We start from the raw sequence: 26,131 nt of genomic DNA on the forward strand, positions 1-26,131 counted from the left end.
ACTACCAGACATGATACATTTACAATTGCAATGTTCATAAAATGAGCTGCATTTGGTTTGGGGTACGAAAAAGGGGGCCTTTCACTTTTAAGAATTGAATTCCATAACGATTTAAATGGCTGTTGACCTAGATTTTTCGTTGTTCCTGATTCTTTGGCCATAGCAACCTTTTCAACTGAAGCCTCCATCATGCCAGTTTGTATGTGGTCTTGTAGTGTTGTTGCTTCGGCCATACCCATAAAGCAGAAAGAATGCAGCCCATAAAAAATAGCGACATCCATGATGTGAATAGTGGTTACAAAGAGATTAAAGTAAGAGATGGGATCTCCTTTTCTTTTTTTTTTTTTTTTTTTGGAGGAATTAAGATATAAGATCTAGATTCTAAGAAAGGGAAGTGTATTCTCTGCACATGTTTCAGTTTCCATCCCTAGACAAACCCTTTCTTCTGCTTTCTTTAAAGCTATATGATTTCTGTAAACTAGAGATGGATCTAGTTCCCAAGCTGGTCCCTTCTTTTGTTACAGAAAGAAAAACTATATAATTTCTATAAGCTAATAGTGTTTTGGAGTAATAATGATGGAGATAGATATCCCTTTCTCTTTGCCTTTGCATACGCAGAAATATCTGTTCTGAGGAATAAGATTGTGTAGCCACCCTCTGTTACTTTAATTTTTCCCCCTTTAGTGGATTGATCAGAATCCATCTCAAGAGAAAAGGAGGAGCCACTAGAACATCATTGGAAGGTTATAGAATCTGTAAACTTTAAACTAAGAGTTCATTTGGACCATTAAATGCAAAAGAATAACATTATAGATTTCGAGAAGCAAGGAAGCTAAGGAGAATTTTCTGTGTATGACGTTCGCATTCTTTTCCAGGAAAAAGAATGGGCAAGTAAACAACGAGGATAAACATAGAAATTTACACTTGCAACTATTGTTTTCTCCCTACTATAAAGTGATACTGAGATCCTGCATTGCTGATTTGAATATCAGAATCCTTTAACCATTTTCACAGGACTGTTCACTCACAAAAAGTAATAATTATAGTGCCTTGATTTATTAGCTATATAAGCAGACAACTTTAGCATTTTATGATTCTCCAAGACCACATTCCACTTCAATGATTGTGCCTTTTTAACTTTTTGTTGTTTTTATTCTTGTATCCTTACGCCATTAAAGAATCTACTTGCCAATGTTTGTGTACGGTTTACATTTAATTCGCCAATCAGCATCGATAAAAGAATGAAATATCTTTGATGTCTATGGCCTTCAAGTTGATTAAAACTCTTCTGTGAATCACATAAATCAAGTGGGCGAGGAACAGTGGAGTGGGGGACTGGTCCTGTCCGAATATCAGTGCCTGTAATCCTCAAGTTGTCGAAATCAATATTCTGTTTGCACGAGTTTACATTTTTATTACCAATAAACTAATTAATGCTAACATTGCCAAACGTTTCCTTGCCTTCTTGTCAAGTGCTTATCAGTTAAGTGTCTTTTGGTTGTGCTGAGACTTGTCAACCTGTCGCTATCCGTAGTCATAGCGAAATATAAACTCTTGTAACAGAAACATGTAGCATATCTGCTTTATGTTCTTATATATTTATTTTATCAAGCTACAGTTTGATCACCATTCACCCCAGCAGATATGACATGGCCGGAAATGGATACACATGGTACTATTGCTGTGGAAACAATTTGAGGAGTAAAAAAGAATTCCCTTTCTTTGTTTTTTCCAGCAATCTTCATTGTTATATGTTTTCTTTTGGAATTATTCACCACTTTTTTGGACGCTAATTTGGTTTCTCAACATATACTTTCCCATGTCTAATTAATTACAAGGGAAGAAGGATGCATGTATAAGTTAAAATGACAGAGAGATGTACTGAAGATGTCATGTGTGGCTAAGTAGTTCCTGTATTGATGTTATCTAAGTGCCATATAACTAGCTCCCAAGTTTCTGACGGACCCCAGACTATTATCACCCACAGAGACATACACACACAGACAAACCAAAACAAAAAGAAAGGAAAAAGGTAAAGGAATGTAATGCCTTTCTTTATCTGAGCTAAAGCAGGACGGTCGAATTTGGTAGCAGTATAAACAAGGAAAGTTAAGAATATTACCTTCAAACTTTCTGCATGTGGTGGAATACGATAGGGGGATCTAAAGTTGCCTCAAAAGTTCATTCCCTAGATGTCCCAATAAAATTAAAAAATGTTCTTTTCTTTTCTCCTTTTGGTGGACCTGTGCCTCGAAGAATTTTGTTTCTAATGGTGTTTAAATTTTGTTTGATGCCATAAAACTCAGGATATAGAATGCTAATAAAAATATTCTCCAGGAAATAAATTAATTAAAGCTGTTCGTCTTTTGTATATTCTTTTTCATTTGTTCTTCCCTTCAAAATGTAGTGAAATGTTGAAATTCTGCATTAATGCATGATGAACAAACAGATAAAAGGAGAAGTATATAATTGCTAATTAACTTCATTAACAAAGTTGAACTTATTACACACTAGCTAATGAAATACATGATAACACAAACAGCTACTTGTACTACTTAATACAGAGGGCACACTAGACTACTAAATCAAGCCAATCTTCTTATTATTTGAAGCCATTGAAGTACTGAAAATTTAAGACAGACTCTGATGCTGATATGGCTTGAGCATTTGACTGAGATTGCCGCTTAGATGAAGTGACATGATTTCATTAGTAGATCCCATCAGCTTTCCGCCGATGAAAACAGCCGGTACAGGTGCAGTACACCCCATCCTCATCAGAGCTCTTTCCATTTCCCTGCCTTCAGGGTCTTGGTCAAGCTCATACACCAGAGGGTCCACTCCAATTCCTTGGAATAGGATTTTCACTGCATAGCACATGCAACACGAACTCTTGCTGAATATCACTACCCCCTTCTCTGAAGCCAGTCCCATCACCTTTTCCATTGTTCTCACAATTCCTGATTAGGAAATGTTTCCCTTAATAATATTATAAAGATATGTGCAGAGAATTCTCTAATGTAGAGAAGTTTCTCCTCTAGCTTTTCTTTATACTTTAGTTTAGAACCTCAAGACCATCGGACCGAATTCTGATCGAATTCGGTCTAATGGTTAAATGTAAAAGGTGGGAAGTATTGAAGGGAAATGGACTAGCTAGCTAGAGAGGAAGAAATTTAAAGCTGAAGGTTGTTTGAACTTATGCCCTCATGCTAGTCTATTTATAGGGACAACTTAGGACTGGAGTCCTTTGTTTGAACATGAACATTCAAAAGTAGAGGAACTTTTGTTATTACTTAAGATGCTCAAGTTGAGTTACTTTTAAAGATAGAGACTATTATTCTTCCATGGGCTGAACAACTTGCCACCCCCAAACAAAATTTTCTGGGCTCTTCTTATTCTGGAAATCATATATTTACATTTATACTAATATAATTAAATAATTATTAGCCATCTAATCTAATATTAGTACTATTTTCTTTTGCACCCCAAGAATGACTGTATTGCTGCAAAAAGTCATAATCGCTATTGACCGTTGGTTCGACTTCTGCAGATTTATGAGAAGGCACAGCACCACAAAAGCAAGAAAAGAAAATAAAAAAAGGAAAAGGAAGAAGATTCTCAAAATGCTAGTCAATTTTACCAGATTCTCACAATCACCATGCTTTGAATCCTTGTGCTGAAAGATTGAGAATGAGAGGGCTTTCGGTGGCTAGCTTAGATTCTTCGTGTTGCGCCCACCAACTTGGCAGGGATTCCCTTCTAGCACCCATACAAGGATGTGAGGCTCTTTTCTATATAGCAATGCTAGCTACACGCTTCACATCACTGCTCCCCCACACATGTGTGGATGAACAAGTAAACGATGCACACGTGCTAGATAGAAATGTAAAGTTCTACTTGACCCTAGTGGGACTATGTTCCTGAGTTGTTTGAACAGGCTGCATAAATATTTGCAACTGCAAGGAATGTAGACAAGTCGTCAAGTTATTACAGTGAGTGACGGCATATAAGACTGATGATGGTGGAATTCTTCTTCCTCATCTTTTGTCCGCTGATGTCCGAGCTGATCATGAATATGTGAATTCTTCTGCAGTGGTCATTTTGAGAGTCCGACATCTAAAGAAGGCCTGAACCTGGTAAATGGTTGAGTTCTTGATAAGCATCATACTACACATGTTTTAATACCCGATTGTTTACATTTTTATGCATGATTATCCCGTTTTATGCTAGAATCACCTGTCTTTTATTTCCTTTCTCGTTTCAGGTCATTTTAGAAGGACACCATCAATAATCAAGAAAAATACGTGTGATTATGGACCAAAATCCATCAAATTGGGCGAGGACTAGCACCCCGAGGGTTGAGCACGGCCTGGACTCTGGCCGTGCTGAATTGCCAAGAAGCTATCCCCAATTGTGCCATTTCAACACGGCTTCCGAAGCCACCACGGCCTCCAAGATGCGACTGTGGTGGCTCAAGACCGCTTAGAAGGAGTCAAAGACACTGGACTCGGCCATGTCGAATCAACTATATAGGCAATTTTGAGTTCTTTTGGAAAGGACACAAATTTTTGACTCAATTCCAAGACACACACTCAATCAATTGTTTCCTATACCTCAATTGTAGACCTTGAGAAATCAAATTCATCAATTGAAGGAGGGATTTCACTTGTTCCAACATCGAATTAAAGATCAAGATAAACTTTGGGAGCATTCAAGAGGCAACTAGGGTTTGAGATTTCGAATTTGCTAATTTAGGGTTTCTCATTCAACTTGAAAGAGAAGGGTGTACATGCCTTTAATTTTCTTTTTCTTATTTTGTTCCTTAATTGCTTTAACCATGAACATGAGTAGCTAGATCTTTTAAACCCATTGGGGTTCACCTTTGTTGATGGATTATGCTTAATTGTTAGATTTATAATTCTATTTAGTAATGAAAGTTTGATTCAGTTAATTTGAGACGTTGAATTAATTGTTTGTGGGTTGTTTCTTGACATTGAGAAATGCTTGTTACAATTGGACATTGAATAGTAAGAACTGGTAGTTAACATTTAGAGATAAAGTTGATTTACTCGCCGGATTAAGAATTAATAACTCTTAATAGTTTTAAATCATGCTTAATGCTAATCTGTAGTAATCCGATAGAAAGAGATTCCATTAGGTTAGTGCAGGTTTAGGAACTCGGTAAGCTCGAGAGAGGAGCCGGGTTCAATTCAGGATTTAGGCACGGGTAAGCAAGATCGGCAATCCATAAAATCCATCTTTAGAATTCCATCACTTAGGCCCCTTTTTGGGTTTGTTTCTCTCTTTGCAATTGTTTTTTTTATTGTTCATTGTCCTTCATTTACTTATTTGCACTCATAACCATTAGCTGGTAATGTTAGAACTTTCACAATCTATTTCAGACTAGATAACATAGCAAACAGTAGTAACTCTAAGTTCACCCGATCTCCAGGAATACGACCTTGATACTCACTAGTGCTAGGCTGCATCGGTAGGTTCACTGCCTTAGGTGTAAGTTGCATAAATAGACCATCAAGTTTTTGGCGCCGTTGCCGGGGAACAGTAACGGTGAACTAGAGTGAATTATTTTTATGTTAATTTAGTCATTATTTGTTTATTCATTTATTCTTTATTATTTATTATTATTTATTGTTATATTATTTTTGATTGATTGGTAGTTGTTTGGTTGTCGGTTTCAAGTAGTATATGACCAGGAGCTCTAACCTTAATCCCATAGCACCCTTATCTGACCCGGAGTGCTCTTTCAGATTATTGAGACGACGTTTGCAGGCAATTGAGGAGGAGAACAGAGTTACAGTTCAGGTTCAAGGAACTGACGCGATGGAGAACCTCAATCCCTAGGCCGATGAGGATGAGAGGACGATGTATGAGTTTGCTAGACCATCTTTGGATGGGACGAAAACTAGTATAGTCAGACCTGCTGTAGCGGCCAACAATTTTGAAATAAAAGCCAACGTGATCCAGATGATCCAGCAGAGTGTGCATTTTGGAGGATTGCCCAATGAGGATCCCAATACACATATCTCTAATTTTTTAGAGATTTGTGACATATTCAAGATAAACGGAACAACCAATGACGCCATTCGGCTGAGATTGTTTCCATTTTCCTTGAGGGACAGAGCTAAGAGATGGTTGCAATCCCTTCCACAGCAAACGATTACTACTTGGAGGGCGTTGGTTGAAAAATTTTTATATAAGTATTTTCCTCCCGTTAAAATTGCTAAACTTAGAAATGACGTATCTTTTTTTGTGCAGTTTGATGATGAAAGCATGTACGATGCATGAGAAAGGTTTAAAGATCTTTTGAGATGCTGCCCACATCACGGATTGCTAGTGTGGATGCAGGTTCAAACCTTCTACAGCGGGTTGAACCTTGCAACGAGGCAGATGGTGGATGCTGCAGCAGGGGCGCTAAACAAGAAGACGCCCGAGCAGCTCGAACCCGATAGAGGAAATGGCCATGAACAACTATCAGTGGCAATCCTCTAGGAGCCGACCAGGAAGACAGGGAGTGGTCAACCAAGTGGATTCTACAGCAGCCTTGGCAGCTCAGGTGGAGCTTCTAGCCAAGAAGATTGACCAACTCCATATACCAGTTCATGCAATGACGTTGGTACGCGAAGTTTTGTGGTGGCCCGCATTACGCGCGAACTCGCATCATGCGGGAGGTATGTTTGCTTTATCCTATACTACTTTTCCATCTAATTTTTTTATGTCTTCTGATGTTGAGCAGGTTGACTATATGGGGAATGCCCCAAGGCAGCAGAACGATCCTTACAGCAGTATATACAACCTTGGGTGGCGCAATCATCCCAACTTCAGTTGGAGGAATAATAACGCTCAGGATCCACCTGGTTTTCAGAGACTTCATCAGCAGCCGCAACAACATTCAGCTGGGCCTGCACAAGCTCCTTCTCTACCAGAAAAGAAGTCAAATTTAGAGGAGCTTGTGATGAAGTTTGTGACGTCTACAGAGATGAGGTTCTAGCAAACTGATAGTGCACTTAGGAACCAGTAGGCCTCGATTCAGAACTTGGAGACCCAGATTGGCCAAATCTCTAAGATGTTGTCTGAGAGGCAACAAGGAGCGCTCCCGAGCACCACTGAGTCTAACCCGAGGGAGCACGTGAACGCCATCACTTTGCGTTCAGGTAAGTTAGTTTCAGCTCCTTCTAAACCTGTTTTTGATGACGCCACTATTGATGTGCAGGTTGAGGCGAGCAGTAAGGTTTGGGAACCTGAAGAACAAAAGGTGAAATCAATTCCAGTCAGGGAATATCAACCTAAGATTCCTTATCCTGCTAGAGCTAAACAAGCAGAGGCGAAAGAGCAGTTTAGTAAGTTATTAGATATTTTTAGACAACTGCATATTAACTTGCCTTTTATTGATGCATTGGAGCAGATGCATATAAGAGCAATGAGAAAGTCTGATGTGTGCGGTAGATGACGAAGGATGCGCTCTCTGGACCGATTTGGGATGTCCATTCATCCACTCCAAATTTCGACTAAGTGACCTGTCAAAAACAAACTTGCAACTACCCTTCTCGGGTCTATCATAGCACAAAGTCTCATATTGATACAAGTTGTTTTTTTCAAATGAATAACACATACTAATAGGGGAAGAAACATGTATAGCATCATCCATTTGTACATCTTGTGGTTGTGTATTACATGCAAGATCAATTCCATCAATACTACAAATGGCATGAACATGGTTGGTGGAAGAATTATCAAATGAGGGTAAACTAAAAGTGGCACAGTCATCCCCTACATTAAGTTCTAACTTCCCATCAAATACGTCTATTTTAGCTCTAGCTGTGGCAAGGAAATGTCTCCCCAAAATTAATGGTACACCATGCTCATTGTCCATATCCAAAACCACAAAGTCCACAGGAAATATGAACTTATCTACCTTAACTAGCACATTTTCCACAATTCCCCTAGGAAGCTTAACAGAACGGTCAGCTAATTGAATGCACATCCTAGTGGATTTTGACTCCCCCAAACCTAACTTATTGAACAAACTAGTGGGCATGACATTTATGCTAGCCCCCAAATCAGCTAATGCATCATCAACACACAAATTACCTAAAGTGCAGGGAATAGTGAAACTCCCTGGATCGTGACGTTTCTCTGGCAACTTGCTCTGAAACACCGCTGAGCACTCTTCATTAAGCTGAACATAGGCGACCTCCTCCAACTTCCTTTTTTTGCTAAGTATGTCCTTTAATTGAGCCTACCTTTTTAATTTGCCCGCGATGCAGGAATGCTGATGCAGAGTCCAACTAGACGACTCGAACAAAAAGAAGCACCTTCGGGAGGCATTCCTAAATCTATTTTTGCTTTCTGAATTTTTGGACATTTATTTTATTTTATTTTATATTGTTATTTGTAGTTAGATATTTCAGTATGTTTTTAGTGAGTTTGATTTTTAGGAGATGCTATCTTATTGAACCTTTTACTAGATGTTGCTTGGGATGTGTTTATTCTTGAGTTTTGCATGAGTTAGCCTACTTGATGCTCGTACGTAATTTTGAGGACTAACATATTTTGAAGTGTTAAAGTACACATCAAAGGCAGTATCTAGTAGACTTTCTAGTTTTTATCTCTTTTTGTCGTCTTATTTTTCTCTTAGTTTTCCAATTTCTTTTATGGACTCCCATAATTAGCTTCATTTTATGTATTTTATTCCTTTTATTTTGGAGTGCCTACCTTGTTCACACTGAGGACAATGTTTTTCACAAGTGTGGGGTAGGTACCGTAGATTTGTGCAGGTACCAATTTTGTCTTTGCTGTTTTTATCTTGTTTTAATTTTCCTTATTGATTGAGTCCGTTCATTATTACTGTCCTTATCTTGAGTTTTATTTTAATCGAGTAGTTAATAATTTTTTCTCCTTTGAATGGATTCCCTTATAGCTTTTATCGAACCTTGTTGGAAAAAGGCAATAAACAAATCTCTTAATTACAATCCAGCCAGGTAAAACTGGTGTTTTTCCTTAATTCTTCCATTTTACTTTATCTTAGATATAGAACACTGTTAATATTGCTGCTTATTATTGTGATTGACTGTTTAAACTTTGGTTTGAGAATTCATGCACTTTTAACCTACTCAAATGGTGAGATTTTGAGCCAATTTGTGCATCACTATTTTTATGCTCCCTTTTGTTTCATTAATGAGCATTGGACAGAATCTCTGTTTCTAGAACTTGCTTTACGATATTTTTTGAGATTACATGAATTGTCGATAATCGTGAGATGATTTGGACACATACACAATTTGGCCAAAAGCCTAACCCTGTTTTTCCCTTAATGAACCAATTTTGAGCCTTAGCCTTTCCTTTCGTGATAATAATAACAGTGACACTCATTTTATCATACTTCTATTCATTTTACCATTCTTTCTACCATTGTTACTGGAAATTATGTAAGTTTATTCTGCATTTCATTTTGGATCAATCTGCATTCATATATTTCACTAAGTTGCTAGATTTTTCATAGGTGCTCCCTTCAATTCAAAATTTTTTTTTTTTGGATATTCAGTCTTATTGTATGTGTCAATAACCAACAACCGCTACATAAGCTGTTGTAATATATATACATAGTATATAAATTGAAAAAAAAGAGAGAGTATTAATTTAGTTCATTTCGAGCATCATCTTATTTTTAGAGCAACTTAGTGTTCATTTTGGTACAACACTTGATCCTTCGTTACTTTCTTGCATTACCTGCTTAATTTCCAGCAACTTGTAGCCTACTTTCCATATTTATCCGTATCCTACCTTAACCCCATTACAACCTGGCTCAAGACCCTTTGATTATGATTATTGATTATTTCATAGTAATGGAGATTGGATCTATAAGCAAGCCTATGGTAAGCACTTTTTCTGTATTTTTGCGTTGAGAGCTTGGCGATCTTCTTTCACCTATATACACTTGTGTGTTTTGAGTGACATCTAGTGAGGCATGGTTCTCAATTTCTCAATTTAGATGGTTTATCATTTTAACTTTAGCAACTTTATTAAGTTTGTTCTCTCTCTTAAGGATTTAGTCATTTGGGGATTTTGGGGAAAATCATTACGGAGTTTTGAAATTTGTTTTGAGGTAACCTCCTGCAATGCATTTGATTGAGTTATTTGGTATCTGTTTGAGGAGTAAGTTGTTGATTGCTTGAGGATAAGCAAAATTTTAAGTATGGGGTAATTTGATAAGCATCATACTACACATATTTTCATGCCAGAATGTTTATATTTTTATGCATGATTATCCCGTTTTATGCTAAAATCACTTGTCTTTTGTTTCCTTTCTCGTTTCAGGTCATTTTCGAAGGACACCATCAATAATCGAGGGAAATATGTGTGATTACGAACCAAAATCCATCAAATTGGGTGAGGACTAGCACCGAGGGTTGAGCACGGCCCGGACTCCGTGCTGAATTACAAGAAGCTATCCCAATTGTGCCATTTTAGCACGACTTCAAGCCACCACGGCCTCCGGCCGACGGCATGTGGTGGCTCGTACCGGCTTGGGCATGGCTTGGAAGGAGTCGGCCTGATAGACTCCATGATTGACGCTCGGACTCCGTGTCTTGAATCATCACACTGGACTCGGCCATGCAGAATCAACTATATAGGCAACTTTGAGTTCTTTTGGAAAGGACATGAATTTTTGACTCAATTCCAAGACACACACTCAATCAATTGTTTCCTATACCTCAATTGTAGACCTTGAGAGATCAAATTCATCAATTGAAGGAGGGATTTCACTTGTTCCAATATCGAATTAAGGATCAAAACAAACTTTGGGAGCATTCAAGAGGCAACTAGGGTTTGAGATTTCGAATTTGCTAATTTAGGGTTTCTCATTCAACTTGAAAGAGAAGGGTGTACATACCTTTAATTTTCTTTTCCTTATTTTGTTCCTTAATTGCTTTAACCATGAACATGAGTAGCTAGATCTTTTGAACCCATTGGGGTTCACCTTTGTTGATGGATTATGCTTAATTGTTAGATTTGTAATTGTCATTCTTGCAATCTTCTTGCTATTTAGTAATAAAAGTTTGACTCAGTTAATTTGAGACGTTGAATCAATTGTTTGTGGGTTATTTCTTGACATTGAGAAATGCTTGTTACAACTGGACATTGAATAGTAAGAACTGGTAGTTAACATTTAGAGATAAGGTTGATTTACTCGTCGGATTAAGAATTAATAACTCTTAATAGTTTTAAATCATGCTTAATGCTAATCTGTAGTAATCCGATAGAAAGAGATTCCATTAGGTTAGTGCAGGTTTAGGAACTCGGTAAGCTCGAGAGAGGAACCGGGTTCAATTCAGGATTTAGGCACGGGTAAGCAAGATCGGCAATCCATAAAATCCATCTTTAGAATTCCATCACTTAGGCTCCCTTTTGGGTTTGTTTCTCTCTTTGCAATTGTTTTTTTTTTTATTGTTCGTTGTCCTTCATTTACTTATTTACACTCATAACCATTAGCTGGTAACGTTAGAACTTTCACACCCTATTTCAGACTAGATAACATAGCAAACAATAGTAACTCTAGGTTCACCCGATCTTCAGGGATACGACCTTGATACTCACTAGTGCTAGGCTGCATCGGTAGGTTCACTGCCTTAGGTGTAGGTTGCATAAATAGACCATCAGTTCTCCTTCTCCATTTAGTAGATATTTGAGTCCAAACATAGTGAGTGCTTGAGTTTTCCTTACTACAGTCTCATAATCTAGGATGTTTCGTTGTTAACTGATTAAGACAATATGTCCATCTCACAGCCTCCATTTTGGAGGCACAAGGAGAGATGTTTATGTCCAGTCTCACTTTGAGATTGGAAGTTAGACGATTATACATCGTGGTTGATGTAAGTGAGACCGAATTAGCTCAGTTACAGTTTCTGAGACGTGTACAATATGCGAGATTTGTGTATTGATTGCTTAAATAAATAATATGATACATAATCATCATACAAAATATATAAATATTTGTTTTGACTGATTTGAAAGGGCGATTAATGGTTGAAATCGAGGCAACTAATGCTAATCAGACTGGTTCATATGTATAGACAAGAAAATGTTTCCAGATTATGGTTGCCTCATGTTTTAGCTTTCATTAGACAACAGATTTCACCTATCATCCAGACTTATATGGTCTTGGGAATGTAGGAAAAGGTATGCTTATAGCATGCTATATATTTATTCATTTGCATTAATTGATGTAAGATCATATTGACAAAAGTGTTGGTGTTGCGTGTTTGCGTGTCATGTTCTTGATTTATGAATAATAAGTCGCATCAGAAAAGTTCTTGGCATTTTGGATATGGAAGAATATATTGGAGGCAAAAGTTCCAGCATCACCTTTTCCTTGGATCCTTCCTCTAAATGAGGAAATACGCAAGAGACATAAAATACTATATAAAAAGAAACTTAAAAATGCCAAGGTGCATATAAAGGCAAATTGAGTGATAGCAAACAAAAAGATGAAGAACCAACTATTAATTAATAGTATTCTATGTGTTTAATTAAAGATTAATTAGAGAAAGCAGAAGCAAAAATATTAAATATAACACAGACAGAATATAACGAATTATAATAAACTAAAAACATATAGAAAAGAAATAAAGAAAGAAAACGCACCATGCCATATCTATCCACAAGCATTTTTCAATGAGTTGACGGTTTTGCAAAGGAAGTTCTGCTGACTGTTGCAATTTTCACTTCAGGACACAGGGTATCATTCACGTGACTTAGTGGATAAAATTTTTTGGAGGAATATTTTTGATTACATGGCACGATGATCTGCAATTGTCATGAAAACTTTAATAGTGCAGAAGCGATTATGTTAGATGTTCCAAATTTTCAAGCATAATTCTGCAGGATTCTGCCTGATCTTCACATACGAAAGTTTACAGTATTTAAGTTACTGTATTTCCACTCTTTACCTTCATACAGGCAGAGGAGATTGACAACACATTTGTTAGTAATATTATCATTAGAGACCAGTCTTCTCAGTATCAGACAGAAAATATATAGGAACCTGTTAGTCCATTTTGATAGATTAATTCACTTTTTTTTTGCATACAATGTAGTCAAGAAACCAGAAGAAACAAAAAGAAAAAAGAAAAGCAAAGCCCTTAATACAGCATTGTTTTCAACACATACAGTATTAGAGCTAATACTTGTTCATATTACTACTACAATAACTTAAGTACGAAGTGTATTATTGCTGTTTTGTTTCAATACTAGAACCATATAGCTCTTGCATCTATGAGCATTTGCTTCAATGAACCATCCAAATGCAGGGATAAAACATCTTTAGCTGAGCCTACATATTTTCCACCTATGAACACAGCTGGAACTGAAGGACTACATCCCAATCCTCTTAAAGCCCATTCCATTTCTCTCCCATTGGCGTCGCGATCAAGCTCATGAATTGCAGGGCTTGCACCAAGTTCGTAAAAAAGTGTCTTGATGCTATGACACATGCAACATGAGCTCTTGGTAAAGATCACGGCAGCCCTTGTTGATGCCAAGTCTCTGACCCTATCCATTTTTTGCAAAAAGAAGTTATGTTCTGGGTTTTTGCTGAGAAATAAAGCAATTCTTTTTCTATATACAGATGATAGAATGAAGAAAGCAGGAAAGAAAGAAAGCTAGGTATAAGGTTATGTGAAGAGGAAAAAAAACGAACTACTAAGTAAAGTAAGGAAGGTTGTATGTTGTGTGTTGCTGCTGATGAGCTACGGTACACTCTGAGATTCATCAAGGCTTATTTATAAGGGGGGGGAATTGCATAATTTAATCCTTTAAGAAAATTAAAAGGATAAATAACAGAAAAGAGAAAGTTCTTTGAGATATTTGTTTGGATAAGAAAATTGCCACTTATGATTTGTTTGATAGTGACTCTTTGTGCTGTGAACAAGTTGCATTAACACTCGTAAGTAATCCATAAATGGCTTACTTCTTATTCAAATATCTCTCTCTCTCTCTCTCTCAAGTCCGTACAAGTTAATTACTAATTAAAGTTTTGAAGCATTAAGTATTAGCAGAAGGCACTTTCGGCTCCGGTTGGTGGCATAAATATATATATTATATATAAGAGATTAAATATGAAGATATAATGGTATCTAAAACGATTTTCTTTGGTGCAAGATGGAATAGAATAACTGACACTTTCTCGATATCAAATATTAAACAATATAATCTTCCAACAGCAAGAATTTTCAGGTAATGTCAAAGGCATGGAGGGATCTCAAGTCTCAGAACCATTAATCTATTTTTTAATCTGGCTAGAACTAACAAAAAGCTTTTCGTAAAACATGATGATGATGATGGTAACAAGTGTGATCTTGCTTAATGGATTAAGGGCCTGGATATCTTATATATGAAATTGCATGATATATGTATGACGTATAGGTATAGTCCTAAACTCCTTTTCTTTGTGATTGCATGTCGTTTTTAAGTAATCTGCATGTCATTGTATAGCATCTGTTGGCTGATGTGGAGTACGATAGAGTTTATCCAATCCATTCCCACCTTCTTGCATTTTGGTTTTTGGTCCCCTCTCTTCATATTCATGGCTTACAAAATCTCACTAAACAGACCATCTTTTTCCAAAATAAGAAGAAATGAATGGGTAATAATAACACCAAAATCTGAGGGCGAATGTTCCTTTTTTCCAGTAGTAATAACTTCAAATTAAATGAGACGTACATGTGTTAGCTATATGATTTTTAAGAAAATATTAGCAAACGAAAAACACACTTTACTTTTTTCTGTTCATGATTTCATCAACGTGAAAACTTAGATTATATTCTGAGAATTCTCCTTGTCAGATTGATAGTAACAATTTTCTGTACAGATATATTATTATGGCGTCGATAACTTATGCCCTTAGAAAGATGGCAAAGGCCAATACACACAATAATTCACGTAAAGGCAATTGGATAAATAGAAGGCTGCTAAAAATCGAATCTTTTATATAAAACTGCATCTTCTTCCCTTGTTCAGTTGTTCTGCCTCATCTAAAAGAGAAACGTTCAAGAATCCTTCTGTATATGAAAGTCTCAAACGAATATGCAGTATTCTTTGTTCTGCATGCACATGTCGGCCAATTTCAGTAGAGATAGTGATGACACGTAAAATTCTACCCCTTTATACATGGTAAACGTGTACATGCCCCATTTGCCGATTACCCCATTCATGTTTGTTTCCCTTATCCTGTTTGTCGACTTCATCTTCATCTTCAACCTTTTTATTTTTCCTTTTAGTGCGTGCGTTTTGAGTTTGAGAAGATCATGAACCAGACAAAGTCTATAACAACTAAGTTTGATATAATAAGTTTTCTCATGCACCAACAAATCATTGTTATTATTATGTAATATATTACTTTTGGTTTATAAAAATTACATACACCAGAATTAAACAAGTTAAGTAATTTCCAATTTACGTTTATCTCGTTACTACAAAGTCGCATTAAATATAAGATTTTTTTTTTCATCTTTTATTCTTTACTTTTTCTCTTGACGTGCCTCAGAAATTCCCGACTTCTGATATTATGAAGCAGATCTTTATCAACATTTGCCCAAAAAAAGCGATTTACATTTTCCCAAAAATTAATTTTGTTTATGGATTGACGCCTTGATATTAATTTATAGACGACAGAAATTCTTTTGTGAGAAATGAACAATTAGTACTATGAAATTGACTCAAAAGTTTGGTAGAATCACTCACATAGTAAACAGTCAGTAGTGGGAGATACTGATGAAATATACAAATGAATGAAAACGTCTTCCTTCAGCTTTTATAAAGCATCATTTTTCATTTAGCAGGATTGTCTGCTATCCTGAAGATAAATATATCATTTTCGGATTGAAAGTTTGAATAAGATTTGAAAACTCTAAAAGCATCGATGGGACTCTTTATTTCAAAATGTACTATATTTTGAGTTACTACATATCCACTCTTTACCTTCAGACAGACATAGGAGATTGACAACACATATGTTAGTAATATATCAGCAGAGGCCGGTCTTCTTCAGTATCATACAAAAAGATATAGAGGAACCCTTTAGTCCATTTTGATAGATTAGTATACGTTTTCTTTTTCTTTATCTTATATATGCCAAGCATTTCAAGAAATTTTTTATTAAAGTAAAAAGTTTTAATTTAGTTTATAAATTGGACTTATAAAGAATTTAAAGGTGTGTACAAAAATTAAGCCAAAAAAATCATTTTTGATATTTATTTATTTATTATTTATTATGGTATATATATCAACTAAAATTATCTATTCTATTATCATTAACCTAATGTTTGATTAGTGGAGATAATCCAGTTATATTTGCTTAACACTGTGCATTGTAGACGTTATAATATTGACTCTAAAATACTCTCATGATACACATTACTTTCTTCTGTTTCTTCTTTGCTGGATTACCTGAAATACTTTTCTACTGCTATTTATTGGATCTTGGAGAATTATTGAAATTAATCGTGCTTTTTACACGCCTCAAACTTTATTACAACTCTTTTTATCTGACATCTTTTGGATACAATGTAGTCAAGGAACCAGAAGAAAGGAAAAAAGAAGAAGAAGAAAAGCCAAAAGCCCTTAATTCAACATTGTTCTCAACCCATATAGTATCAGTGCTCATCCGTGTTGATATTAGTGCTACAATAACTTAAGTATGAAGTGTATTATTACTGTTTTGTTTCAATACCAAACCCATATAGCCCTTGATTCTATGAGCATTTGCTTCAATGAACTATCCAAATTCAGGGATAAAGCACCTTTAGCTGAGCCTACATATTTTCCACCTATGAACACAGCTGGAACTGAAGGATTAGATCCCAATCCTCTTAAAGCCCATTCCATTTCTTTCTCATTCGCATTGCGATCGAGCTCATGAATTACGGGTGATACGGTAAAAAAGTCTTTATCAACATTTTTCAAATAACACTTTTGATAAATGTCAATAGAACATATATAAATAACATTTTCTAAAAACATCATTAAATAATTGTCTTCTATGACACTTATTTTATAATAAATTAATACTTAAAATAAATTTTGATATAATTGCACTTTAATAATGTTTATTTTAACTTTTACAATAGATATCACTAATGATTTATTTTATGTAACATTTATTTTGACACTTTCACAATTGTTACTAATTGCTATAAAATATTTAATGAATTATTTGTTCTATTATTACTTAAAAATCATTAATAATGTTGTTAAGAAGTTATAATAATTAAATTTAGATAATATTTTTTTAAAAAAAGTGTAATCAATTCGATCTTGCTCGTGAGCAATTCGAGATCGATTCGAAAAATACTCAAATTTAATTCGATATTAATTGAGTTGTGTTTGACGTTTGAACTACAGTTTTATAATATTCAAATAGGTCGATGTTTCAGTTCAACAGGTTCGCAAGTTTTATCGAACTATTATACTTTTATTGCTTTACTAAGTTATATTTATACCTAAGGATAAAAACAAAAAACCTCTATTGTACCTATTTCCTTATGCAAACAAGAAATTGTCATCTCTAATTTCCACCCACGCCCCTCACATCGCGTCATGCCTTCACACCTACCCACCCACCTAACCACTATCTCCACCACCCATATCGGCAAGCCAAGAAAACTATGGAGAAAACCAAGTAATTATATTAGATTTATTGTCGATTTATCTTTTAGTTAAAATTCATTTTCAATGTCTGTTACAAAATAAATAAATTTATATTTAAAATGAATTGTGGGCTAAACCAAATGAATATATTATATATAATTTTAAATGAGATCTTTTCCTTCCTTATTCTTGTTGTGATGTTTCTTTCTTTTCTTTCTTAATTTTTTTCGTTATAAATAATTTTATATGTAATATCAAATTCTAGAATATGATTTAATTACTTAGTATGTAAATAAAAAAAAAAGTATGATAAAAACTAAACTAGACTATGCGTTTTATAGGCATTTTTTTACACATTTTCATATAGAAATAGAAAAAAAGAACTAATAACACTCTTTGTAATTTATAATCAGTAATTCTATTTTCATTTCAAGCCTCTCTAGTTTCTATCTTTAACCTCCCACTATAGCCACCATTCCTAACTTCACACAGCTGACATTCATTTTCATCTCAAGCCTTCATCATCATCTTCTTAGTCTAAAAGCGGGTTTGCTAGGCATTCATCATCTTTCTCGTTGGATTCGAACGGGTTTGAAGAACTAGTCATCTCACTAACGCTCATCTCAAGAAGTTCTTCATAGACTGGGAAGTAGTTGAATTTGAACAACTGGTCATACGTTTGTGAACCTGTCTTAAGTTTATTTTAATGATTAAATTAAACCCGTCATAAGTTATTGGTTGTTGGGTTCTATATATTAATTTGTGAATTTCTTTTTTGTTGAAAGTTAAAAATAAAAATCTCATTTCAAAATTTGAATACTATATTTTGACAATAGTTGGTTTTTCTATTATTATGGTGTTTGCTATAGTTAATCTAGTGCTAATTAATGGTTGCGTAAAACTATTGTATCCTAAATAAAACTCATCCAATTTCTATATTTAAAATAAATATGCAGTTTTTGAAGGAGTTGAAAGAATTCAATAAATTTGAGAAAACGCCCTCAAGTTTCTTTTTTTTTTTTTTTTTTTAACAAATGTAACTAGCCTGAAAATAATAGAAACCATTCGAGCTCATGCATCTCAGAAGCAGCAAGAAACTGGATCATGCGTCTGATGTATGAATCTGATGTATGAATGCTTAGAAGCTGAAGTTTACTTTTGGGATTGATGCTCCAGTTTAATCTTAAGATTAGATGGATTAATTTACATGAACTTTTCATGGAAAAATATCTATTCATAAGAGTGCTGTTCCTCCGATTGGTTGATTTATATTGAGGCTTATGTCTAAAAATTATATGCATGCAGAAAGGAGATAGCACAATTGAACTGAAAAAAGCTGCAGCAAAAGGTCGCAAGGCTGAACAGAAAGCTAAACAGAAGCAGGTTGAAGAGCAAATCTCTCAACTTTCTGCTAAGCTAAAAGAAAAGCATGCTGAGGAACTTGCTTCTTTAGGTTATAACAGCGTTAATGGAAATGAGAAAAGCAATCTCGACAATTTGGTGATGGCCATAGCTGGTGTTTCAGTTGCCAACCAACGGAACATGCAAAGGTCAGCAAGGGTGCAAAGAGAAGGGGAAAAAGAGCTCAGCAAGAAGCAGAAAGGGAGCAAAGAATTCAAGAAGAGCAGAGCAACCTTGTAAGTGTTGATTGAAAATGAGAAATTGAAAGGAAAGCTTGAACCCCTTGGATTGACTGTTAAATAATGAAAAAAAGCCAGATGGGCACTGCCTTTACCGAGCCATTGAAGATCAGCAAGTCCTTTCTGGAGGTTCTTCTCCCTATACTTACCAAGACCTTCGTAAATTGGTGGCTGCTTATATGAGAGCACATGCATCAGCTTTCCTTCCCTTCCTTCCTATCGGATAACGCAACAGAAGGAGATTCTGATGATTCACTAACAGAAAGATTTCAGAATTACTGTAAAGAAGTTGAATCGACTTCAGTATGGGGTGGACAATTAGAGCTTGGAGCTTTAACTCACTGCCTCACGAAACATATCAAGATATTTTCGGGATGGATCCTTTCCTGATGTTGAGAAGGGGAAGGAGTACAAAAATGATGAAGGAGCTGGCTCGTCCAGCAGAAGTATTTTGTTATCATATCATAAACATGCATTTGCGCTGGGAGAGCACTACAACTCTGTGGTGCCAAATTTGATCATGTAGGCACTAATTATCACCTGCAAACAGTTACCTTTTGCAATGCAGGTTTACTTTCTGTATTATCATAAGGGACAAAAGATATTTTTTGGAATGCTAAGTAAACATTAAAGTTTCAGTAGCTGAAGTTGCATAGCATTGGCATTTCATAGTGGATTATCCTCTAAACACTTGGAAGGTTCAAAATTTCATCGTCTAATTCATAACCTTAAGATTCTTCTAAACTATTTAAAGATTGTCTTTTTAGTTTCATCATACGTTTAGTCGTTGAGAGATTATATCAAATCGGCGTCGGCCCTTTTACCATCTCCATTGATCATCGTCCACCGTTTACCACCAATACTACCTTAAGCTTGAGCCTATCTACTTCTGGAGGTTATTTATTTCTTTCTTTTTTTTGGATGAGAAATGTCTACTTTTTTCATGCTAAAAAATCTCACAAGATGAATTGGAAAAAAGAAAAGTCATGAAATCACCAAAATACTATGATATTCTAACATCATCATCACCACCATCACCAATTAACTCTCTCTTTCATGAAAATAGTAATAACATCTAAAGCATCAAGACGAACAGGAAAGAAAAGAGAAAAGACATGAGATTTTTATCAACAACTATAGACCTCGTAGGCTCCTTTCAGTAAATCCAATAATGGCAAAACCAAAAAATATTTATTATCAACACAATCCCCCAGCATCACGGCGCCACCACCATGAAACCCAAAACCAAACATATGAAACCCATAAAAAAAAAAATATAAATTAACAAAACTGATATTAACTGGGTAAAAATATATATTTTGGGAATTTCAACTTTATTCATTTGATCACTTTCTCACTTTAATTTTAAATATAACCCCATAAATACCTCAATTTGAATACTCTGTGATATTTAAATGTTTTTTAAAACATTATGTAAACAATATTAGAAAGTTTAGATGTCTGTAAGATTATATTAAAAATTAAAAATATTTAAAAATTATAAAAATAAAATATTTATTAAAGTAATTAAAAGTTAAAATATTAAAATATCAAAATAGTTAAAGTTTAAATGTTATATTACATAAAACACATATATACTCCCGAGCTAAACAATCCAAGTTCAAATTGAACAAATTGCAATTGTAAGAAAACGAAAACGAGAAAAGCCCAAATCAATTTCGTGGTAGATTCTGTTGGGCCATCGTTTTGGGAGTTCCTTTCCAGCCTTCGGCGATTATTGGCAATAATGACTTGGGCCTTGACCTCTAAACCCAAGTTGGGGAGGAAAATTGACCCTCTTTCCAAGTGAAAAGCATTCCAAAACTAGAGAGAAGAGAGCATCACGAGAATGCAAAAAATTTACCCCTCTTTGCCCTGTCCCAACGCCACTTTGTCCATCATTTTTGACTTCAAACATGTATTTTCAATCAGAGCAGACTGAGAGGACTTCCCAAATCAAATCTTTGAGACGCGACGTTCAAGAATTATTGCCAAACGTAACACAACGATTCCAACTCTGTATATAACCCCACCTTACTTCAAAGACAAGTACTTGAAACTGGGCCAAAATGTCTCGAACGTTTTACGTAATCTTTGAAGTGTCAGGAAAAGCCATGCAAGAATTGAGATCTTTAATTGTTCTGACTGTCCGTTGTCCTTTTTCTTAATGCAAATGGATCCATAATCCATTAAAGTGACAATTTTGTAGAAACAGCAATAGTTGCTTCCGACAAGCAAAACGACAAAAGAAAAAAAAGAAAAGAATAGTTAACCACGTGGTGTAAGTAAAGTAGAAAATAACTGCATATGCTCAAAGATATAATATATATACCCATATCCACCCAAGGGATTTCTTGATACTGAAATACGCGTATTTAATTTATTTATTCTATTCTCCACAAAAAATCTTAACTATATACATTAAAATTCTAATTAAAATCAACATGGACTTATCTTATTATCATTGAAAAAGTAATTGATCCAGTTTCAAAAAATAAAAAATTTACTAATAGATAATAAAGTATTTTTTAATTAGATGCAATATAAATTAAAAAATTTAATAATATTTATATTTTATTTTATTAGTACATAAATTTTTTAATAAATATTAATTTTATTTTTTATTAGAAGTGAAAACCAATATAGAATTCCTGAAAAGAGAGTTAAAATAGTTCTGATTTTTAAATATTTAGATGGTACGTACTGACAATAGGAACCGTTACGAACAACTTAACCAAATAATTGCAAATATTAATAATAGCCATGCAATAAAATATAAAATAAAATATGTGTCTGTGATGCGAAGAGCCGACCTCGCTTGCACCTTTATATCCATCCATTTTTTTTTTATTATTATTTTCTAGATTGTGTATATATGTAGCAAAGTGTCTAAGAAATTCCTTCACCAGAACTTTCTTTTAGGCCTCACATTGCATGTCCTTGTCTCTCTGTATCCCACTTCGTAAGATTTGTGAAACAAACGCCTCTTTCACCATTTCAATATGGATTAATTCAAAGACTTTCTTAAAAGCAAACAAATCCCTATACAGTACTTGAAAAAATTCCTATCTACATTCTATCAATTGCTTAATATCAATTTGCAAACCTTTTCTATGAACAATAAGATATGATTAGTTTTGAAGAATTTGATAAAATGGGCGTGCATGTAATAATAACTTAATAATAGGACCAGCAGGGCAAATATTGTGGGATTTACCAATTAAATTATATAAGGAATTTCAAAATTAAAAAGGGGAGGGAAGGGGGTACCATACATAAACTGATAAGTGGCTTTTCATTTTATAAGGAGCCGTTTAGAGAAAAGCATATATCGTACGTGTACGTACCTCATAGTGATAGGATTCTTTTCTTTTATTCAAGGCCATAAGGACATTGAAAAGAAAACAAAATGTGCTGTAGAATCTAGTGAGCAATAAAACTTAAGCTCAATGTGATGAATAAATTTATTGCACGAGCAAATTTTCTTTTCTTTTTTAATATATAATTCATTTTATTAGAATTATGCAGTTATTGATCTACGTCTAAGCGTTTTTGTTTTTTTTACTATTTTTCTGTGTTTATTTTATGAAATTTTATAAAATTTAAATTAAATTTATCTAAATTTTTTGAGCAACTTACATAATTAAATTTTAATATGTACAATCTATTAGTTTTACATAAAAATTACAAATTAAAATTTTTATATAAATTAAACGTAAATTTTATAAAGTTTTACTGAATAAATGCATAAACACATTAAAGAAAGAATTGTACCATAATAAACAACCGTGCCGTACCAAATTCTCCAATCAGATGTGATGGGCATTAGAATGCTATGTTTTTCAGATTAGGGTTAGAATATGTTATTCTAGTATTTTTAGAGGCTGTATAAGTACTCAGTGACACTGCTTTAAGATTGCAGATTAGGGTTTCTTTAAATAAAGGGTTTTTTTTTTTTTTTTAGTTAGGTTCAAGCGTTTAACCTGCGGCCTGTAATCCTCTGCTATCTATGCCTTCTTGAAGGCTGTCGTAAACGACTTTACTACTTGAAGAAGAATGACGAAGAAAGGATATGATCTGCATCATAATGCTACAACTTTAAAGGTTATAGGCCTTTACTTCCAAATGCACCTATTTCATATGTTTGCAATAAAACCACTATGGGAAGTCACTCTCCTATGCGTAAAGCTGGTATATTTGAGGAGACCAGTTGAGCACTTTGATTGTGATTATATTACTGGGCAAGTGGTTGTATTAGCAGGTATTTATTTCCGACGAACAAATTGCGACTACAACATAAATATGCTTGCTATCAAACCAAAAACTGAAAGCCGTGACAATGTGTACAACAAAATGCTCCGGAAACTATATCAGAACCCAAACTTAAAACTTATGGTTATGGCTCTATAAAAATTAACAAAAAAGTTCAAAGTTCTCACATACCTAGCTAGCTCCTACAATGTAACCAACACAAAACCAGTAAATCTAGATAACGATTATGATGAAATTTAGCTCTAGCTCTGGTGGGCGACACCAAAAAAAGGTCCAGCAAAAGAAACGTCGGTGGCGTTGCTGTTGCCCGAGACGAGGAAGACACCAATGGCGACATTCTGATGTGCTGCTATTGATCGATATTGCATTCAACAAGACAACAGCGCTATTGGCGTTTCCCCAGTTTGATTTCTTTTGTTTGATTACTTATTTATCAGATATTTTTTGTTTGAAAACAAAAAGTGTTGAATGATAAAAGAAAACTGTTTGATTAAAAATAAGTGTACTTTTGTTAGGTGGTTGGAGGAGGAGAGGAGTGAGTACGGCTGTCTTCTTTTCTGTTTTTGATGATAAGTGTTGAGGAACAAGCTCAAATCACAACCAAGTCCAAGACCTCCAGGAAGAACTAACAGATAAAGACTGTTGGTCATAGCCTCAGACCAGATCATCACAGGCACCAAAAACAGAGAAAAGGAGCAAGAAAGGTCACTTCCACATTTCCCAAGCTAGAAAGGAACGTTAGAATAGGATCACAGATAGCAAAAGAACCGTTGCAAGTATACATGTATATAACAGAACACATGTACTCAAATAATCTCATAATTCTTATGTAAGATAATCATTATAGATCAATATAATCAGTTTCAACATGGTATCAGAGCAGGCTTGATCCTGTCATCCCCTACCAATCCAAACCAACCAACAAACACAAATAATCTCTTTCGCCAATGGCACACAGTGATATCACAAAGTTATCCAACATAGTGCTAAAGGATAATCAAAATTATTTTGAATGGTCAAGGTCAGTTTACATCAGCCTTAATGGCAGGAAGAAATTGGGGTTCATCACAGGGACCCGAAGTAAACCTCAGCCGACCGACCCAAATCAACCGACTAAGGAAGAAATGGAGGCAACTGAGGAGTGGCAGACGACAGACCATTTGGTCATGTCACTGCTCACTAATACTATGGAGCCTCAGATAGCCAGGCTTTGCATGCTCCTGGAATCGTCACAGGCAATATGGAACAAAATGAAAGGCCTCTACGGCCACGAGCGAAATTTTGCTCACATTTTTAATCTAAAGCAAGAATTAGCACAGATTAAGCAAGGGACCAGAACAAGCACCACATACGCAACAGAAACTTTGACAAGATGGGAGGAGCTGCAAAGCTACCTCCCACCAACTGTCGATCCAGAAGAGGCAAGAAAAAGAGCTCAGCAAGACCTAGTGTATACTTACCTAGGCGGGTTGGACACAAGCTATGAAGCTCTTCGATCCCAAATCCTGCTGTCGAGCCATCTCCCCTCAATAGATGCCGTCATAGCCACCATCCAGCAGGAGGAAACCAGACGGGCAACCATGAGCATCAACAGCAGCCTTGACACTGCATAAACCAAAGGTTACATCGCCTACTCATCGCACCCTCGCGAGGCAACTTGGGCGAGAGAAGTGCTTACAAGCGCCGAGAGATGCGACCACTGCGGAAGGCAGGGGCACTCCCAGGAACGCTGCTGGCACCTCCATCCCAGCCTTCGGCCAAGGAGCAGCAGGGGCGAGAGGAACGGAAGTGGGAGACGAGAGAGAGATGAAAGAAAAAGGTTCGGCGGCACAACAAGTCTTCATAACCCTAAGGGTTATGAAGAAGAGTTGGGGCGGGTAACTTGTCACGGGTCGGGTCCTTTTAATTTACACCGACCCGACCCAGTTGTTTTGACCCGGATCTGGCCCACTTTGCTCAACTGACCCGACCCGGATCCGAATCCGGATCCAACCCTACAGAAATAACTCAACTTAAAGATTTAATTTCTCAGCTTCAGACAATGATCCATCGCCAGCAAACCCGGGGGTCAGGTTTGGTTTCAAAAAATTCAATAAAAGCATTACATGCCTTTCACAATTGGATCATTGATTCCGAGGCAACGGATCACATGACATGGGATGCAACAAAATTGCAAAATTTTGTTCCTACTAATTTCCAACATGTAATTGTTGCCAATGGAAATCAAGCCAAAATCTCTGGCTTCGGCTCTTCTCAATTATTGCATAAAAATATTTCTGATATTCTCCTTTTACCTGACTTTAACTCTAATTTATTATCTGTCGGTAAGATTACTAGAAATTTAATTTGTAATGTTATATTCTCACCCTCTAAAGTGCTATTTCAGGATCGAATATCAGGGAAGATGATTGGTGAGGGTCACTTTGAAAATGGCTTGTATTATCTCACAAATTCCCCCAACCGGTGTCTTGTCTCGACCAATTCTGCCAACCCTGCAATGTTGCTTCATCGGCGGTTTGGTCATCTGTCTGATAGAGTTTTAAACCGCCTTTTTTGTT

General features: G+C 35.5%; 3 protein-coding genes and 1 non-coding gene across 4 annotated transcripts; 1 reads left to right on the plus strand and 3 right to left on the minus strand.

The window, feature by feature from the left end:
- Positions 1 to 2,466: 2,466 nt before the first annotated feature.
- LOC8287174 (monothiol glutaredoxin-S11) lies at positions 2,467 to 3,195 on the minus strand. The gene has a single exon (XM_025157626.2). It carries the CDS (start codon positions 2,941 to 2,943, stop codon positions 2,632 to 2,634), a length of 312 nt encoding a protein of 103 aa, XP_025013394.2. The 5' UTR covers positions 2,944 to 3,195; the 3' UTR covers positions 2,467 to 2,631.
- A 3,045-nt stretch (positions 3,196 to 6,240) lies between these two features.
- Positions 6,241 to 6,347, minus strand: LOC112535136. Its single transcript, XR_003079332.1, has one exon. It is a non-coding gene; the product is annotated as a small nucleolar RNA R71 (small nucleolar RNA).
- A 6,704-nt stretch (positions 6,348 to 13,051) lies between these two features.
- LOC8287173 (glutaredoxin-C11) lies at positions 13,052 to 13,793 on the minus strand. Its single transcript, XM_002520629.4, has one exon. The coding sequence runs from the start codon at positions 13,572 to 13,574 to the stop codon at positions 13,266 to 13,268; it is 309 nt and encodes a 102-aa protein (XP_002520675.1). The 5' UTR covers positions 13,575 to 13,793; the 3' UTR covers positions 13,052 to 13,265.
- A 4,175-nt stretch (positions 13,794 to 17,968) lies between these two features.
- LOC8287171 (OVARIAN TUMOR DOMAIN-containing deubiquitinating enzyme 5) lies at positions 17,969 to 19,827 on the plus strand. The gene is given in 6 exon segments (XM_015720139.2): positions 17,969 to 19,195; positions 19,198 to 19,303; positions 19,305 to 19,359; positions 19,361 to 19,513; positions 19,515 to 19,673; positions 19,675 to 19,827. Coding segments are annotated over 6 exon segments (861 nt in total). The 5' UTR covers positions 17,969 to 18,960.
- The last annotated feature ends 6,304 nt before the right edge of the window (positions 19,828 to 26,131 follow it).

This window comes from Ricinus communis, chromosome 1 (assembly GCF_019578655.1).
Source record: "Ricinus communis isolate WT05 ecotype wild-type chromosome 1, ASM1957865v1, whole genome shotgun sequence".
Taxonomy (NCBI): Eukaryota; Viridiplantae; Streptophyta; class Magnoliopsida; order Malpighiales; family Euphorbiaceae; genus Ricinus; species Ricinus communis.